At 41.0% G+C, this 18,954-nt stretch overlaps 1 protein-coding gene across 4 annotated transcripts in view; it reads right to left on the bottom strand.

Annotated features, from left to right (window-relative positions):
* Positions 1 to 17,795, bottom strand: part of LOC135291198 (guanine nucleotide-binding protein G(q) subunit alpha-like) — a 118,458-nt gene extending 100,663 nt beyond the window's left edge. The window contains exon 1 of one of the 4 annotated variants that reach the window (XM_064405218.1): positions 17,660 to 17,795. In XM_064405218.1, coding sequence (XP_064261288.1) covers positions 17,660 to 17,795 — 136 coding nt within the window. The other 3 variants (XM_064405219.1, XM_064405222.1, XM_064405221.1) reach the window with 3 other exon arrangements.
* Positions 17,796 to 18,954: the final 1,159 nt, after the last annotated feature.

The following is an 18,954-nucleotide window of genomic DNA, read 5'->3' on the forward strand; positions in this document are numbered from 1 at the left end:
CTGAAATTAAGAAATAGATTACTGTGAAAGCAATAAACTTCACAATTTGCAATACAAGTTGTTCAGGAAGGTTTTCTGCTTCAAAAGAACTTAAATCAGAAAATAATTTTTCCTCTCTCTGTGAAAGCCATTTATTAAAAAGGCAAGTCCAAAGGAAGAATGGCAGGAAGATTTATTTTTCATCTACAATTAATTTACAATTGCAAAACTGTGAACTTCATTTACACTTGCAAACCTGATACATTTCAAGGTAGCTCCATAACATGGAGGAGGGCTGGTTTGTTTTCTTTTCTGGGATTTGTTTGTTTTTTCTAAGGATGTGTTCTTTTTTTTTTTCCTTATTTTTGGTTTTGATCCTCTCTTAATTTTAAACATACCTTATTCTGAGGGGCAGTGGGTAAAACCAGAAGACAAATCTTTGTAGGAGGCAAAGGCTTTTGTACACTTAAAGCAGGCCATTAAGAAAGGACAGGGAAAAAGATAATCCAGCATTCAAATGGCTTTTACCTTCCTTCCATTTATTGGTTTTCACAAAGACAAGAAAATAGTACACTCCCAAATAGCTGACTCATTACTGGAATCATCTCAGGAAAGCCTGGAAAACAACTTGCCATCATTGGATTTTACAGGTTAAGGTGCAAAGAAATCCTACATGTTGAGAGCTCCAAAGACAACCAAAATCTAACACCAAACAAATAAATTCCCAACACTATACAGTGTTATGACAAGAGGAAAATAAACCCAAGAGTCAATTTCTAAAAAGTAACATCAAAAATAACATTTTTAGAAAGTAACAGCAAAGAGCCAAGCACAACTGCACACTCATTTGCTAAGGTCCAGCCCTCCTCACGAAATTCAGTGCCCAGTTTCCATAGGACCACTGAGCACCAGTCTTTAAAACAGAGACCTATGGATGGGGCCAAGGTTCTAACTGCAGTGCAACCTGAGAAATGTCTCAGGTCTAGCTAACTGTACTGAATGAGATGTTTTACCATAAGACCATGCCAATATCTCCATTCCTCCCTGCAGCACAGCCAAGGCAGACAGAGCTAAGGTGTGCTTCACAGCCTCCCTCATGCTTCACTGTCCCAGATATCACAGTCATCAGAGGATATCAAGACAGCAGATACTTTAAGGTACTGGAGATGTGATGTACCACATCACTCAACTGCAGGGTACAGGCTCATCTTCAAATACTAGCTAGAAGGAACATTCTTAAAGAAAGAAATAAGGATGACAGAGCAGGACTCACTTTAGAAGTGGGTGCCTTCTGCATAAAAGCCTCTATCCTGCCCCACCATTCCCAAAAATCCCCTAAGGGAAGCCACCAAGCCCTCCAGCAGGCATGCACATACTAAAGAGCAAAGTTCTGTCACCTTAGACAGTAAAGCTCTGCCAAGAGCTAAGGCCATTGCTGGTTGCTCTGCTATTCCAGTACCTGGCCTAAGCATGGCAAGGCTATAGACTGGCAGTACATGCACTTCTTCCTTTCAATTCTGTAAACCTTGACTGAACAGGCTGGTTATTTCAAAAAGTTATTTGTATGTATTTTAGAATACACATATTTGGTGCACAGTACCTTTGTAGAGAATATCAAGTCTTATCCATTTCTTTCTCTCATGAAGGTACACACTGAGAATTAACATTAATCTCTGCAAACAGTGTGCTTCTGATTGCAGCACACTTCTACCAGTGGTAAGTATTTTGAGAGTAGGAGAAGAGACTATTTTTCTTTCTGCTACTTTATGCAGAAATAATTTGTCTTCTGTAAAAAGAATTTGCTGAGAGCAGACAGAGCATCTTCTTGAGTATCATCAAAACAACAGTTTGTGACCACAGCCATGTGCCACTTATCGGGATGTGCTGGCACTGACCTGGGCTTAGATACACAGTTAGCATCACGCACCTAGTTTATACATGGTCTCCAGATGTTGCCAAAGTGTGTGCTTACAAGTTGGAGGGTTTCAATCCTGCTGCGTCCACTTAATTTATAATAATGTGTCAAACCCCTAAAACCATAACTACCCTATATAATGACGCATAATGATGTGACGTTACCAAAAGACCTGAGACTGGACCAGGCCCAGAGGCTGCTCAGCTGACAATGAACTGCTTGAAGCTACAGCCTGTGTCAGTCCTGTAGCTATTCAGGGATCAGCTGAAAGCCCCGTATCAGCCCACAATTCAGGGTAATGAGCAACCTTGCTGTCTTCCCAGACAGACTTAAACTGCACAGGTGGCTGCTCTGGGAAAAGCGTGCTGGCATACTGCCACTGCAAGACTTCTGAACTGCAAAACTAATACTTTCACTGATTTCCCCTCAGGTAACTAGTCACAGTGGTCCAGAACTACTTACAAAATGATTCTCTGTATATCTATAAGCACTAATAAGTGAGTGCAGCATAACGAAATATAAATCCCATAGGATTTTCCCCACATTGTATGATTAAAGGTCAGGGTCAGCTGGTGACTCAGTTGATCCAGCACTGCAGCATAGTCACTGTATTTCACAGAAACTCAAATTGGTTGAGGTCAGAAGGGGTCTCAAGCAGGGCCACAACATGCTGTCCAGGACCATGTTTTTTTAACACAAGGCATACGCTACAATCACCCTGGGCAACTGGTGCCAATGCTCAGTCATCCTCACAGTAAAAAAGTGTTTCCTGAAGTTCAGAATCTCCTTCGTTTCACACTCTGCGCATTCCCTCTTGCCCTGTCACTGTGCATCACTGAAAAGAGCCTGGCTCTGTCCTCTTTGCAAGTTCCCATTGGGTACTTACATAAACTGGTAAGATACCTCCCCAAGTCTTCTCTTCTCCTGACAGAACTGCCCCAGCTCTATCAGCATTTCCTTAGAGTATTCAAGCCCCTTCGTTACCTTAAACACTCCTTGCCTGAATCCCTCCAGAAGTTCCACACCTATCTCGCTTGTACTGGTGAGCTTAACCTCAGACTCACTGCCCACCAGGCAAAAGGAAAAGAGGGCTGAGTGATAAGATAAGGAAACCTTTTCCCCAGAGTGTTCAGGCTGCATCTATGTCAGTACAGTGTCAAGTCCTGACCGTGCTTCAGCTGTGGTAATGCACATCTGAAAATTATGTTAAGAACTTTCAGAGCTCTATAGGTACACAAGAAACACAGTCCCACAGGTAAGCAGTGGTCTTATATGCCTCCATTTCTCATTTTTGTAAGATTAAATTTATGAAAGTCTGACACTGAAATGAGAGTAAGTGGAAAAAAGTACCCTGTAAGCATCCCAGACTATTCCAACTGCAGTTAAGTCGTGGAACATACAGTTCTTCCTTGATATCAAGAAGCACTCACTTTCCAAGGATATATGTGATTCCTCTACAGAAGATGCAGAACTCCTTATATCAGGTCTCTAGAGCCAGCGTTCCTGGCGCATCCTAAAGTTGTTTTCATATTTCACACAAGAGCTAAGCAGCTGCTACCAGCATTCACCAAGCAGTGCCCCTTACACAAAACCACTGGTGTGTTGGTGTGTAGTCTGTATAGTCAGGCAGTGCTCCCAAGGTGGGTGAGCCATGACCACTGCGCATGCAGTACACAGGAGAAGCCAGCAGGTACCAAGGCGTAGGCACAGACGGCTGGAATTCTGATGTCATCATACTGCACTCTATTTGGATGCAAGCAAGACACTGCAAACAGCTCAGAGGGATTGTTCAACACTATTTAATAGAGATAATGACAGCAGTATGGTACATGTGCCTGAAGCAGGCTCCATCAGAATAATTACTCTGACTCTTGTAAATTATAAATACCTAAACACCTAACATTTGTCATCCTGACACCTGACAAGTTTAAACATTATCTGTTATACTAGAAGGAAACAGAAAAACCTGGTAGTAAACTCCTGGATGGGAAAAGAACACACAACAGAGTTCTGGGGGGGACTAGTCCCTGTATTTCTGCCGAAGATGGAAGTTGCAGAATTTGGTTAATTTCCATTGTTAGAAAAGGAATAAAGGCATTCTGAAAGGCAGGTTGGCCAGAGATGTCAGAGTATTCTTGCACTGTTGAAAGTGAAGGCGAGGATTGGGAGCAGAGTACACTTATTTAGCAGAAAAATCGACGAAGGATTAAAATTAAATGAATAATCAAATAAAATGGAGAGGATGAACTGTTTGTTCAACAGGCAAGATATTCTAGATATTCTAGACAGGCAATCAACCCATGGAATTGCTGATATACGGATGTTGATTTGAAGAAGGAGGTGTAACTAAAGAAAAGATTTACCAAGTTGAAGTTCAGTGGTTGGCTTTATTTTATACTTCAGAATTGGCTGGCAGCTAGAGATCTTTATATTTTTTGTTTAAATTCTAATAGGGAAAATGGAAACAAAAGCTGATGGCATAGCAGATGACAGTCACAGGTAATGTGACAGGGCAAGCAAGTGGAGCTCCTCTAGTGCATTCATAAAAATGGAAAAGTATAACCTCCTAAGGCCATTTAACTGATGCTAAACGTCTCAAGCAAATTACCTTGGTATTTCTGCAAGTTTAAAAATTGTGATTCCTAAACCAAAAAAGCACCATATAGAAATACCTCTTAAGAAAAGGCGCATGTGTCAGAACCACAGTCAAGAGTAACTGCAGAAGCAAGCATATGATTATGACTGTACACCATTTGCTATGTGTAATCCAGCAAATTTCAAAACCAGTAGTAAAGGCACGTTATAAGCACATTATGCTCATGAGAGCTACTTTAGCAAAAACCTGACAGAATTACAAGTGTAAGTTACTGGATTTAGATTTAAAATAGGAACAACTGGGAGTCATTTCAGAACATTTCATGAAGTAGTCTAGACAGCCACAATTATACAAAGAAAAAAGAAAAATTAAAAACAATAAAACTAGCCTAGATGAGAGAGGAAGTAAAAGAAGAAAATTGAAATAGGTAAGCCAAAAACATAGGAAATCTCAACCATTTTTAAGAGAAAGAGTCAAATTATGACCTCTGGGGCTCCACATAAGACCTAACTTTTTTTTTAATGATATACCACACTGGTCCCTCATGAAACTGTTGCTGTAGCATACTTAATATTTATTAACAAAGAAAAACACCCATGTAATTATCAATTTTTTTTTTTTGTCTTTTAGGGAAGCACAGACCACATTTGCAATTGACAGAGTGCCCACTGACAATGAACAACACAGAGGATTTATTCAAGTCAGAATGCCAATCAGAGGGTCCAAAGGTTCTAGAAGGAATGGCTAGAAAGGCTTACTGACTTGAAATTCTTGAATTATCACCCAAAAAATGCCAAAGGGTGAAAAACAGGTGAAGGAAAGAGACTGCATATCAAGACTGATGGAGTTACAGTATTTGGATGGTTTGCTGTCTAAGTCAGTGGTTTTGATGAACTTGGCATCTGCTAAGCAACTCCTCATATAACAAACCAACACAACATGCATTCAGTAACAGTTGTTTGAACAGTTAAGTAGTAAACTACACAGGCAAAAATCCTCAGCAGACAACTGTCTTCCAAACAGGATCCCAACAATATTAAGACTTTAAAATCTTTTTAAATCTTCTACCATGAGATAAACATAAAATCATTACTGACAGTATTCGTAGGTGATGCAAAAGCTGTGAACTGGTAAACCATGATGATGCCATGATGCTAAAAACTCTATCAGAATAATCTGTAAAACAGAAAGAGGCAAATACTGTGTATCCAAATACTGCAAAATATAAACTTGTCAAACAATTACTAAACCCACCCTAAAACTGCAATTATTTAGAAAAGCATTTAAGTTACAGCAGTCATCTAAACATGAATAGTTTAATGTCATGGCTCAGTGGGCTGTTACATTCCTTGAACACACCTCAACAATGGTATTCCACCAAGCAGTACTTATGTACTTGTACACACATCACTTCAATTCTCATAATCTGCACTTTAGTACCGACCTTGAATCAGAAAGAAGTCAAAAATCAGCTACAAAAACAATTAAAGGATTATAAAATCTACTCTACAGTTACAAAGTTAGAACTGAACTATGGAACCATCCAGACTGAACCCCAAGATACCGGAGTATTTTCTTTCTGTCCTCTAAGTGGATAATAAATATAATGTTCATGGTTATGATTAACTTAAAACAATGAGTAGGGCAGTTATTTTACTTCTTATGCTTTATCTAATGTCAGAAAACAAATTCCACAATATATTAAGGAAGAGCTTCTCAGACAGGTTGCTTGCATTTTGTGCAACCATGTATTTTGGTTCAAAAAACTACATATCACTCGAAAAACACACACAATCACAAAAGAAAACCCCATCATACATACCCACAAAAAGAAACCTTTCCACACCCACAAAAAAGCCTGAGTTACTGAGTACAGTGATATATGTAATTAATGTCACTATACCTAAACTACAGTCTAGATTGGTAGACTGAAATACTGTTTTAAATACGACTGACACTCAGACAACAAATAAACATATGTATTGCTTATGGCTCTGTTTTGACTACTTCTGCAGAGTTCTCATCCTCTATGCACGTAAAAAAAAACTGCAAAGAAATGGGAAGGTGTAAGAAAATTCCACGTCACTAAGCAGAAGTAGCTTGGTATCATGTAAGCAAGACAAAACAAACAGAAGGTGATCACATATTTCTGCAGCTATAGATTATTCCAGAAAATACTGTCACACCTTGAAAATAACTGACGTATAAAGCAAAAGCATTAAAAAGTATTTTCATTATAGTTCCCCCCACACCACTTTCTAAGCTATTCTAACAAAAGACTATGTCCTAGCAGCCTGACAAATCATACAGGCATATACAGTAATTTTGCATAATTACCAGTTAAAGAAATCCCACCATATTTTGTCAGTTTAGACAACAAAAAGACAATCTCCTCCTGCTTCTCTGGTTTTATATTATTTAATGGGAAAACTCCATAGACAAAAAAATGCAATGTAAATATTTAAATCTATCCTTCTCATTTTACTACATGAAACTGCAGACCAAAAAGGTCTGTAAAACAAAATATTCAGACAAGGTATTTTCTGAGAACAACCAAATAAAAAATGCACTAATAAAACTGATGTGGTTGTAAATTTACAAACCAAACAAACAAACAAGCACAAAAATGCCATTACCCAGAAAATGTGTCATAAATTTCTCAGAGAAAACAATTTAAAGGCATACATACTAACTTCACTGTTCAGCACCAGGGGTTTGCATTTGGTGTAGGAAATACAGCCACAATTAAGCTATCAGCAAATTCTGCTCATGTTGTTTCTGTAGTTTTGGTTCAAAGGCCAAAATCTTCAGAGATTACCATGAGTGTAGTTCTTAACCCTAACTAAAGCTAATAATTGACAGGTGTGTACAATTATGTTGTGGACCCAAACACAACAAAATCAAAGTGAATCCGAATTCACTGTTATCTTGCCTTGCAGGTAAGAACACAGGATGAATGCAATTAAGTAAATAAACCCCATGAGAGCAAAAATTGTTCTGGGCAGAGAATGTTTCTGGATTTCTATGAACACCAACAGCATTAAAATACAAGCTTAAAGGGTTGTAAGACAAGCCATTTTACTGATGCTGATTGTGGGGGTGGTGGGACACTGACACAGGTTGCCCAGAGAAGATGCCAATGCTCCATCCCTAGCAGTGCTCAAGGCCAGGCTGTATGGGCACTGAGCAACCTGGCCTAGGTGCACAGTCCCTGCCTATGGCAGGGCGTTGGAAATTTAAGTTCCTTTTCCACTCAAACTGTTCTGTGATTCTATGAAGCATGCATGTTAGTCAATTTAATGAAATACAGTAATTCCTGTGAATCTTGTTCCATTTGCAGAAAATACCCAGTCTTACATTTAGATGAAAGCAAATTTACTTCTAAATTGTCTGTTCTACTTTTCTATGAAGTAAGCTGCTAATCCAGGAGAGAGTCACCTAAATGAAATCCATCTTTGCATCACTTAGAGTAAATGTTTATTATCTCCTTTAATTTATTTACCAATTCAATGCCGAGATAAACAGAGACCAAGAAGAAACTGAACACAGTACAAAAAAAAAAACCCCTTGCGTTATTTCCTCTCAATATTCTCTTCTTACTAAGAAAAACAGAAGTATGTTTAGATGCATTTTGTGTTTTCAGGGATGGAAACATACCTGTATAAAGCATTGTTTCTTACAGCTATCAAGTTAGGAATATGTACAACAGTTTTAACTTCAGGAAATCACTTATTACCACAGCAGTCCAATCACAGAGCAGTTTGGGTTGGAAAGTACCTTCCAAAATCATCTATGCCACCACCACACCAGGTTGCTCAAAAACCCTTCCAGCCTGGCCTTGTACACTTCCAAGGACAGGGCATCCACAGGTTCTCTGAGCAGCCTGTTCCAGTGTCTCACCTGCCTCCCTATAAAGATTTCTTCTGTGAGTCCAATCTCAATCTACTCACCTTCAGCTCAAACCCATAGCTCCTTGACCTCTTACTGACAGACCCATGTAAAAAGTCTTCCTACTGCTTTCTTATATACACTCCTCATACACTGAAAGACTGTTGCAAGGTCTCTCTAGCATCTTCTTTTCTCTTGGCTGAAAAACCCATACTATCTCAGACTTTCTTTATAGGAGACGTGCTTCATCCCTCTGATAATTTTTGTGGCTCTTTTCTGACCTCTTTTCACTCCAAAAGGTCTCTGTCCTTCTTGTGGTGAGGACCACAGAGATGGATGCAGTATTCTAGGTCCCAGCAGACAAGAATCACTTCCCCTGACCACCCAGTGAGACTTCTGATGTAGGCCAGTCTTTCCAGGTTCCAAGTACAAGTTTTCATTCACCCCAAGTCTTCCTGCAGAGGGCTATCAATCCATTCATCCCCCACACTGTACTGATGTCAAGGGTTGTCCCAAACCACAGACAATGCACCCAGGACTTGGCTCTGCTGAACCTTGTTGAGGTTCCAATAGATCCACTTACGTCCTGTATGGTGACACCTGGAAATCTGCTAAGGGTGCAACTTCCCACTGCTTATGTCATAATGAAGGTATTAAACAGTATGATTCCTTGAGGGACACCACTCTTTACTGTTTCCACTTGGACATTAAACCACTGACCATAACTCCTTGCATGCAAGCATCATGTCAATTCTTTATTCATCAAAGAGTCTACTCATCCACCTTCCCTCACTCCAATTTAACAGTTGGGAGGGGACACTGTATCAAAGGCTTTACAGAAGGCTAGACAGATGACATCTCTAACGCTTCCTTTGTCCACTGATACAGTCACTCCATCATAGAAGGCCAAAAGATTAGTCAGGTATGAACACCTCCACATACTCTGTATGTTTCAATAAATGTTTAAAGAATATCTGTTCCATGATCTAAAGCCTAAATTACAGCCTGAATTTTAATGTTGCCAGAGACATTTCCCCTACTTGGAAGGATTAAAAAAATTTTCTTAAGCATTTGTCATGGGGTTTTATTCAAAATCCTTTTTCGATGACTTGTAACACCTGTAAATTCTCAGATCAAACCTCCATCAAAAAATCACTTAGAGGATTTAATGGACTGGGGGAATGGTAATGAGATAAACAGATTTTGATCTCTCAATATCTCTTTTAATAATGGGCTAAATCAGTCAGAGAGCTGTCTGGTGGCCTGCACTCTGGGATTAACTACTAATCCCATCACTGTTGAAGATGACCAGGTGCATACATCAGAAACACCCCTCAAAAAAAAAAAAAAAGGGCAATTGCAGGACAGGAGAGGTTCAAGTGGCATGAATACCGTTGCTGTGTATGAAAGCACTTCTAGGCATCAGGTTCTATTAACACACAAACAAGAAATTAAAAGAAGGAAAAGAGAATTTACCAGAGTTATTCAAATATAGGTGTAAGAATATGCCCTTTATTCTTTGGCCTTTTCTCACCAGTACAACTACACAGCATCTCTGTTTCCAGGCTACTATTATTTTCTTTTTAAAAACAAAGAATCTAACAGAAATACAAGTGAGAAGTACTGTAAGAATCACTATTTTCCCCCCTAAAAGATTAACTGAGTTAAAACAAATACTTTGGGTTTGCTTTTTGTTTGTTTTTATTTCTCCTTTTGCAAACCATCTTTGAAAGGTTTCAAACATCAACATAAATATTTCATTTCAACATCATCTAGATAGCACACTCCAAAAACATAAGCATCGGATCATCCAAGTATCTGAACAGCTGTGTAAGAACCTATTCAAGATATGTGAATGATGCCTTTATTTTTTAGCATTTAATTTCAACTGCTTTTGCTGCTCTGGTCTGTGAGACTAAGAGGCACTCACAGTGCTTTGCAAATCCATTATCAATGCAAAATATACGTTCCATACTTGATCACCAGTTTCCCAAGCCTGACCAGTTCCAAAACCATAAAGAATGATGGCATCTTTTCCAGTCTTTATGTCTTTTGCATTTTTCTGGCCTTCTGAGATACCAGCTGCTTCAGAAACATTCTGTTTGACTTTCTGGATGATGCCGTTCACCCAGAATTGTGGGCTAGAATACCTTTTAGCATTCTTTTTCAGCATTCTCTAATTTAAGCAAGATAATGAAATTAACATTGAAGTCTTAGGAGTTAAAAACTCTCCTGTGATGGGTTTATAGAACAAGGAAATAAAAGAAAGTCTCCTTAACTCACAGAAATATTCTCATTCAGTATAAGGATTCTTGACAAAGATTATCATTAGAGCAATTAATTAGCCAAGGACCAAGAAGTTACGCAAGTGTCTAGTGAGCATATAGCTCAGGGACAGTGACAGACACACTAATAAACTAGATAGAAATGTATATTTTCCATGCCATAACAATAAGTACTACTATAATGAAAGTATTTTTTTCCTAATGTATAATTTCAAAGTGTACCTAAAACATATTCACTATATTATACCTTATAAAAGTATGGTCAAGAGCGGGATTTCTTTGGGATGATTTCATGGCTATATGGTAACTAAATGAGTAATTTCTACCTTGATTCCTGTTTACTCAAAGAATCTCTAACAGGTTGACTTTCTTTCACATCCAGATACACCAAGCTCCTACAGAACAGAAATCTGTGCTCTTATCTTGAATTTAACTTAAAGGTGGCTAACCCTATCTGGGCAAACACTATTCTGATCCACATTTGGTGATACTTTACAATATTTGAGCTGTATTTTTCAGTTAACTTCAAAAGACTAGGATCTAATTGCAGTCTTTAGAGAAGAGAAAATTGAGGGTGGAGGGGAGAAATATAACACATTTCAAATTTTAACTGCCTTTTCCACAATTTCCTTTGGGAAAAACAAATCCTCCTTCAACAGACTTTTGACAGCTGGGATTAGTACCGAAGTACTTCAACAAGGACCACAATAGCATCCTCCTAGATGCAAAACAAAAGACACATATCAGTGGGAACAGGACCTTGGGTAGAAATCTCATCCATGTGCTCTAAGGCAGACTGAGACTTTGGCACTAGTCAAAACTACCTAGTCTCACTCATTCCTATCAGATGTTTCTTCCACACACAGATCAATCTAAATTACAAATAGCAAGCAAGGCTCCCAGATGAAGCTGTCAATACACAGCTCAGCTGTGCTGAGGCAATAGTGATATAGTCTTTATCTTTTCAATTTACTGAATCACTACTTGCTTCCACTTTCATCAACTTTCTAATATTCTGTTGCTTATTCAAGCAATGCATGTATTGCACACCACCTGCTTTCCAGAGAGATGAGCTGAACCAACACAGCGGGGCTCACCTAAGTCATATAGTTCATTAAAGTAGTTTGTCAGATGATTCTGCCTTAACGTAGTGATGAGGGAGGACTCTTGCTTGGTAGGGTTTACTTTTGTTCCTGGAATAGCCACACCACCTTCTCAAGTAGAGAATGAAATGAACAGCAGTACTTTTCTGTTGGCAACTGCATCAGGGTTCTGGGATAAAACTCTGCATTACTGATAAAACAGTAAGTAGAGTGTACAAATTGGAAAGTTTAATTATTCCCTGCCGTTTGTCCTTTGAAAACTTACAAAGGACAAAAATCTGTAGAAAATCACGCTTCAGTTTAGCCTCAGCATTACTTATCAAGGGAACACTTCAGATTTAAACTTTAGTTTATCCTGGAAAAACATTTGTGCTGCTCCTGAAACTCTCCAGGAACAGGAGACTTTCAAAACTTTTAAATTCTAAAACATTGGTATCTCTTGGACTTCTCTTATCCAGTTTTAACACCTCTAACTTGTTTGCACAGAGTTAGTAATATTTAAAACCTGTGGCATGCTTCCTTCTTTTTGGCCAATACCATTGTGTACAGCTTCCTAGTGTTTCCTACATGCTAATTCTTCCTTTGTTTTCTCCTGCTTTCCTGCTCTTTGTTCTTGCCAGGTTTGAAGCTGTCAATTACAGTAAATAAAAAAAGCTCAGCTGTAATTACAGTAAATAAAAGGTGAATACTGAAAAACTTCCATAATTTCATCAGTAACAGCTGTTCATACACAGTCGCATTTGTGTACAAGAACAGATTTTCTTCAGTCTTCTACCATTCAGCTTAAGGAAATTCATAGAAAAAGATATTGTGCTTATAGCATTCTATTCCTGCAACAAAGCTAATCACCATTAACTGGACAATTATCTTACCTTATTTCACACCTCTCTGTGATTCGTTTTTGAGACTGCAAGGTAGTGCTTTCCCCCATGAAACTGCTGTTACTGTACAACAAAATTAATTTGAAGCAAATAAATGAGGAGAATTATTATTTCTTCATTTTGCAGCACACACTCAAATGCCCGTTCTCCAATGATTTCTCTGCTCAGCATATATTTTTTCATCCTACATTTATTAAACATTGTTTGCCAGTGTAACATACAAATTAGGGGTCACTTGGCTCTTTGAAATGTAAATAAAGCTAAATAAGTCTGAATTCTTTAACTGTTCACACCCTCAGCTAGTTTCTATTAACTTTGGTGGGTGTAGATCACTTATCAAGTAACAAAGAGCAACAAACCCTTTTTAATGGCTGCACACAAGGTATCTTTTTATGGTGCACCAAAAATAAATGTTCTTAAATATTTTCTAAATATATGTTCGTCATCACACTGATATCCAAATAATGATTTGTGATTTCCTACCCCACAAAAGAAGTGTTCTTATATATGGGCATAAGTGTGTACATGAGAATAGATCAAAGTGTTAAACATCCAGAATGAAATTATACGACCTTAGAAACAGCTTCTGCTAAAGTAGAGATATTTACCTATCTAGTTACAATATGTATGAAGAGGTAAGTTAGTTATTTGTTAATTTTACAGACGTAAATATGTACTGTGTGAATTACCTAGAATTATTTGAAAGAGTTCAGTGTGAGTAGGGCAGACCGATAAAAACACAAGCCACCAAAAAAAAAAAAAAAAGGGAAGCTTGTTAGCTTGTTTCTCCAACTGAAGAAGTTATATGAAACAAGAGGCTGCCACTGTTGGCTTAACAGACCCATTTCCTCTTCAATGTATCTACACAAAGTCTGCTTCTGTCAATACACCAAGTTCTGCATTCGGCTGACACAGGTTTAAGAAATAATACATATAATCACTGTATGTTCAAAAGCATCTTTTGGCATAAGATTGACTCCTGTTCATGCCAATTTAAATGGGTTATTGTCCATCAAGTTTCTGTGCTACAGCATGGAGAACAGGAGGACACTTGTATCAAGGCAAGTCTCTTCACTGACACATTTGCTATCTTCAACATAAGAAGTACCGAACTCTTAAAAAAACAGGCCTCGCACATGACACAATACTAACCAATATGCTGCAAAAAATAGCACTGTCACACACATCTCCAGTGCCTAATCTGGCCAGGTTTTACATACACATAGGCAGAGCTAGCACAACATCCACAGATTATTCTCTTTGATACTTAAGGCATTTCCCAGTGAGAAAATAGTGTACAATATTAATGTATAATGTACAATATTAATGTACACTGTCTATAGGCAGACTATGTCTAGGACTGATGGTTTATGGCTACAACCTGTCATGCAGGCTCAAATGCTGCTTTCTGAGTCCCTGGAAAATTAACATGGACGGCAGGAAAAAAAATATACACGGAAGTATGACAAAAAAATACATATATGTAAGAATATATATTCTTGCTACTTTAGAAGCTCTTGCTACTTTAAAATAAATATGTACCTAAATTCTTAAAATAAAAGCATGCAGAACACATCCATAGGTGAATATAAAACATTAGAACACCTCTTTGTTTTCTCCCCAATTGTAAAAACAATGTGTTTTTACAGCTAACAGCAAACAACAGGTGGATATTAATAATGGCACACTCTGGAGAACAATCACAGGGTTTTACAAAGTGTTCATCAGTACTGACATCCAGAAGAGTTAAAATACAGATTAAAACCAAATTCAGTGGAAGACTGAATTTGTTCCAGTGTCTTGAAACACTACAGCCAAGTTGTGCTAGCTGAAACTACTACCATGTAATACACTTCAGTGCATATTTATGGATTCTGGCTTTCCACAATTACAATTGTAAAAAATATTTTGTCCTGTTCTAATATGTTTAAAAATCAAATAATAATGTACAAGAAAGTACCTAAAAGTGTTATTTTAATGTTTAATCAAAGAGTGTTTATTTTTAAACTAATACCTAAAAATAATCTTAGCACACAGCGGAAGTTTTACACAAATTACTTCTGACTTTAAGCTCTTTGATTTCATTAAAAGTAAAAAGACATCATGAGCACATAAAGCAGTGTGTGCATTTGTGTGCATGTGCAGGTGTATGCGTGAGACACAGTAACAATTCGGACGAACCTAAGTTTCCAAGAAGGCACTGTGTCTTTCATGAGTTAAAGAGGGAAAAAATCCTTTCCCTCTGAATCAAAAAGATTTTTTTTTTCGTTATGTTTGCTACCTATGTGCATTTATGTGCATAAATCTAATTTTTAAGTGTAACAATAAATCAACCTAGCACAGATACACTTGTTTGTTCCTTCAAAGGCACAAACAATACCTTTCACTTGTCGATAATACCTTTTACTTTGCACTTGCAATTATTCTGAAGAACATGCATAGGCATTTAACAAAGCTCAGCTTAAATTGCACTAATATTCTCTTTAGAAGTCAAAGGCTATTCCTTAGTTCTGTATTTTAAAACCTTAACACACTTATGTTTTTCAGATCCATAATACTTGAGAGTTTACTTGAGAGACTGAGAAATTGGCACTTCCAGAAAAGCTTTTAAAAAAAGAAGAAAACCCAAACATATTCACTTATCCTTACATAAAATTAAGCTGCACTAGTGATTTTTCTCCCTAAAAATGAAGGGGGAAGAGATGAAATGGAACAGTAAACATCTATTCATTATTTTAAAAATCAGAATTTTAAACATGTTCAGATGGTTTTCCTGCTACCAGCCTCACCATCTTTAAGGAATATATTTTCATTTGAAAACTCTTCTCATCTGTTTCATAACCATGTGAATGACCCATACAAACAAAAAACTTAGCAACTGAGCATTTGCTTATGCTGGGGAAGCAATGAAAGTGACTAAAAAAAAAGTGCTCTAAGGTATGGAAGATAAACCCACTTAAGAAAGAAGTTTCCCTAAATTTCTTTTAGAAATTGAAACCCGAATCTAGGAAACACGAAGACACCAAGAGTCATTCATTACATACTGAATTTCACAAGACCATTAAGTGTTAATCCAAATCGGCACATACTCTTTCTTTCAGTCAAACATATCACAGAGGCTGACAAAACAAAACACAAAAAGCACGTACAGAACAATTTCTGTACTGGTTTTATTACCCAGGTATATGGATGTGCTGTTAAGTACATGCAGCCAAAGTCCACCCCTTCAGATCTCCACATCATGCCTCTACTTTCACAAGCCTGGTGGAACTCTTAGCTGGCATTGATGATGAACACAGAAGTCTTTTATACAGGAACACAATAGAATTTTCCCTAATTCCTTCTATGGGCTGGCTTCTCCCCTGTTCTTCTGCAAATCACATTATCTTGGTCCAAAGCGATGCTGTAACTGGACTCCACCACCTACCCCAATACTTCATGTTAGTGGTGGGAGGACCTTGCAAAGCAAGCTCAAGTTCTGCGCTCCTAGTTGCGGAAGTGAATCTCTGAATTTCTTCTCCAAGTAATATATATTGGTCTCATTCAGTAGATTTCATATATTTCTGAAAATCTGGGAGAAGCCTCTAGCACTACTGTAAGAGAAATCAAGAATGTACAGAAATAATCTGGACCTGAGCAACAGGTCAAATGTATGAACTGCCTCTCCTGAAGCAAGTGTCTATCATTAATCATACCTAGTCATACATAATATTAAGCAAGGACAATCTATTTTATCTGCTTTATGAATCTTGGAAATCACACCATGCACTGCCGTAAACCAAAATCAGGCCAAAATCCAACAGAACATTATTACTGTGAGAGTTGCATCAATGTCCACTACTTCTCTCTCTGATCAGTTACAGATCCCAACCTTCTCTATATCCAGAAGATAACCTTCAGGAAATAGCACATTCATATGAAAGCACTAAAACGTATTCTAACTTTTCCTTCCAGCTTGTCTTACCTCATTGAATCGGCAGTTTACTTCCCCAGTATAAACCACTACTTCCATATACGTGGCCCAAGAAAAACATCTTCCCTGTAAACATCCCACATCCATTTGGAACACACTCACTCATCCACACACAGACAGCAGGGCTAAAATACATAAAGGCCTATGAGTCCAGGCAGGAACTATTACCAGGGAGCTAGGCGACACAGTGCATCACACTAGACTCGGGCAGGCACATTTTAATTTGAAAGCCTTAATTTAAGATAAGCCAAATTTCTATTAGATAAATGCCACCTCCGCATACTTGCAGCTCTAAAATAGCAACCTCTGTTTTAATTAAGGAGAAACGATACTGCTGGTTTTATTTCCTGACCAGCGGGTGCATGCCAACGCTTTAAAGATCCTGTAATCATCCAGCACACTTCAGGCTACCCCTCAGCTTGCCATGTGCACCTGGGCCTTTGCGGCTCCCTTTCCTTTACAGAAACCGGTACGCAAGCTGAGCACAAGCCCCTTATCCAAGTTTACCTCAAGAAATAAAAATCACAATAAAAAATTCAACCGGTGAGCTAACAACCTTACCGAAGCCCAGGGAACAATGCAGATATCACACCCGCCACCATCGACCTGCACAGCGACTCCCCTGCGAATCCCTTCCTCAATCCGCTTCGCTACCATCGCTCTCACACACACATCGACATTTGCCCCTCGTCCCGCAGCCCCCTCACTCACCCGCCATTCGTTCCCCCTCCATTTTGAAAGGCCTCTTCCCGTTCCACACCGAACCCACCCGCCGACGATGCCCGCGGGCGGGCACACACGCCCCGTTCCCCGCGGCGGGGGCTCGGCCTGCGGCTCCCCGCGGCGGAGGCGACGAGAGCCCAGAGGCGCCGCAGGCATTGCCGCTGCCGCCCCGTCCCAGCCGCCGGGTACCTGCGCCCCAGCACGGACCGCGCCGGCGGCGATGCCCGGGCTGCAGCCCGGCGGCACCTGGGGCGTGCGCACCGGCGGCGGCCCGAAGCGAGCGGCCCGAGGCGGGAGGACGAAGCCCCGCACTCACCCAGCAGCAGCAGCTTCAGCTCGCGGCGGGCGTCCCGCTTGTCCCGACGCAGCTGCCGCTCGATCTCGTCGTTGATCCGCCGGGCTTCCTTGGCTTCCTCGCTCAGGCAGCACGCCATGATGGACTCCAGAGTCATTCTTCCTAACTGGTTCAGACACAGCCCCCACCCCCCCTAAACCCGCACGCACACTCGCACACACGCACCCCGCCGCCGCTCCGGCCCCGGGGGGCACAGGCGCTCTTCGAGAGCCCGGGGGCCGCCGCAGGGCAGGCACGCAGGCAGAGCAGCCTCGATGCCACAGAGGGGCAAGAAAAAAAGCAGGGCCGCTGGCGGCGCGGATCTTCGTTCCCTGCCGCTGACACCCGCCGCTTCCAATTCCTCCTCTCCTCTAAATCATGCACGGAACAACATGGAAACATCCACCGCGGCAGCAGCAGCAGCGCTACCCAGCCGAGCCGCCCCTCGGCCCGCTGCTCCCCTTCCCTCGCCGCCGCCCGCAGCCTGCGCGGTCCCCGAGTGTCCCTGGCGGCCGCCGACACCCCCGCCGCCCTCCGACGCGACCACCCCACCCCCGTGGAAGCGCTAATGCCCACTAATCCCTCCCCCGACCCGCACACGCACACATCTCCCCGCCGCTCCCCGCCCCCAGAGCGGGAGCTCGGCTCCTGCGGGGTGGGCGAGAACGCCGCTGCCCGGCAGGAAGAGCTTCCCCGCGGCCGCTCCTCCTTCCCGCCGCCTCGGCCGCTCGCCCTTCTAAGAAGGAAACGGGGGTGGTGGTGAGGAAAAGCGGAGCTCGCTATCAGAGAGCTGCCGCTGTTCGGCTCCGTTCGGTTCGTCCCTGCCCGCGTTGCCGACAGAGCAGCGGAAAGTGCACTAGCAGGGGTCGAGCTCGCCCGGCTTTTAAATGGTTGGGCTCCGCGGGCGTGGTGCGGCAGGAATATGGCGGCCCGTCTCCCGCCGCCGCTCCCGCTCTCTCTCCGCCCCGCTGCGCGGTGGGGGCGAGCTGCGGGGCAGCCGAGCCCCCGCCCGCGCTGTGCCGCCCCCCGGGGCCGCGCCGCCCGCCCTGCGGCGGCGGAGGAGGAAGGCAGAGGAGGAGGTGCGGGAAGAGACTGAACGGATTCTCACTCCAAATGGCTGCGAGGAGCTGTGCCTGCTCCGGTTTGTCCTGCCGGGCAGAGCCTTCCCTAACGCCTTGTTTGCTTTCGCTTCCTTTGTTTTTAGTCGTGGGCACACATTCTTATTCGGTTCCCATCCTAGGAGAAATGAGTTGGGGTGGCAGGGACTGGCGGAAAAT

The sequence above is a fragment of the Passer domesticus genome, chromosome Z, assembly GCF_036417665.1.
Source record: "Passer domesticus isolate bPasDom1 chromosome Z, bPasDom1.hap1, whole genome shotgun sequence".
In the NCBI taxonomy this organism is placed as follows: Eukaryota; Metazoa; Chordata; class Aves; order Passeriformes; family Passeridae; genus Passer; species Passer domesticus.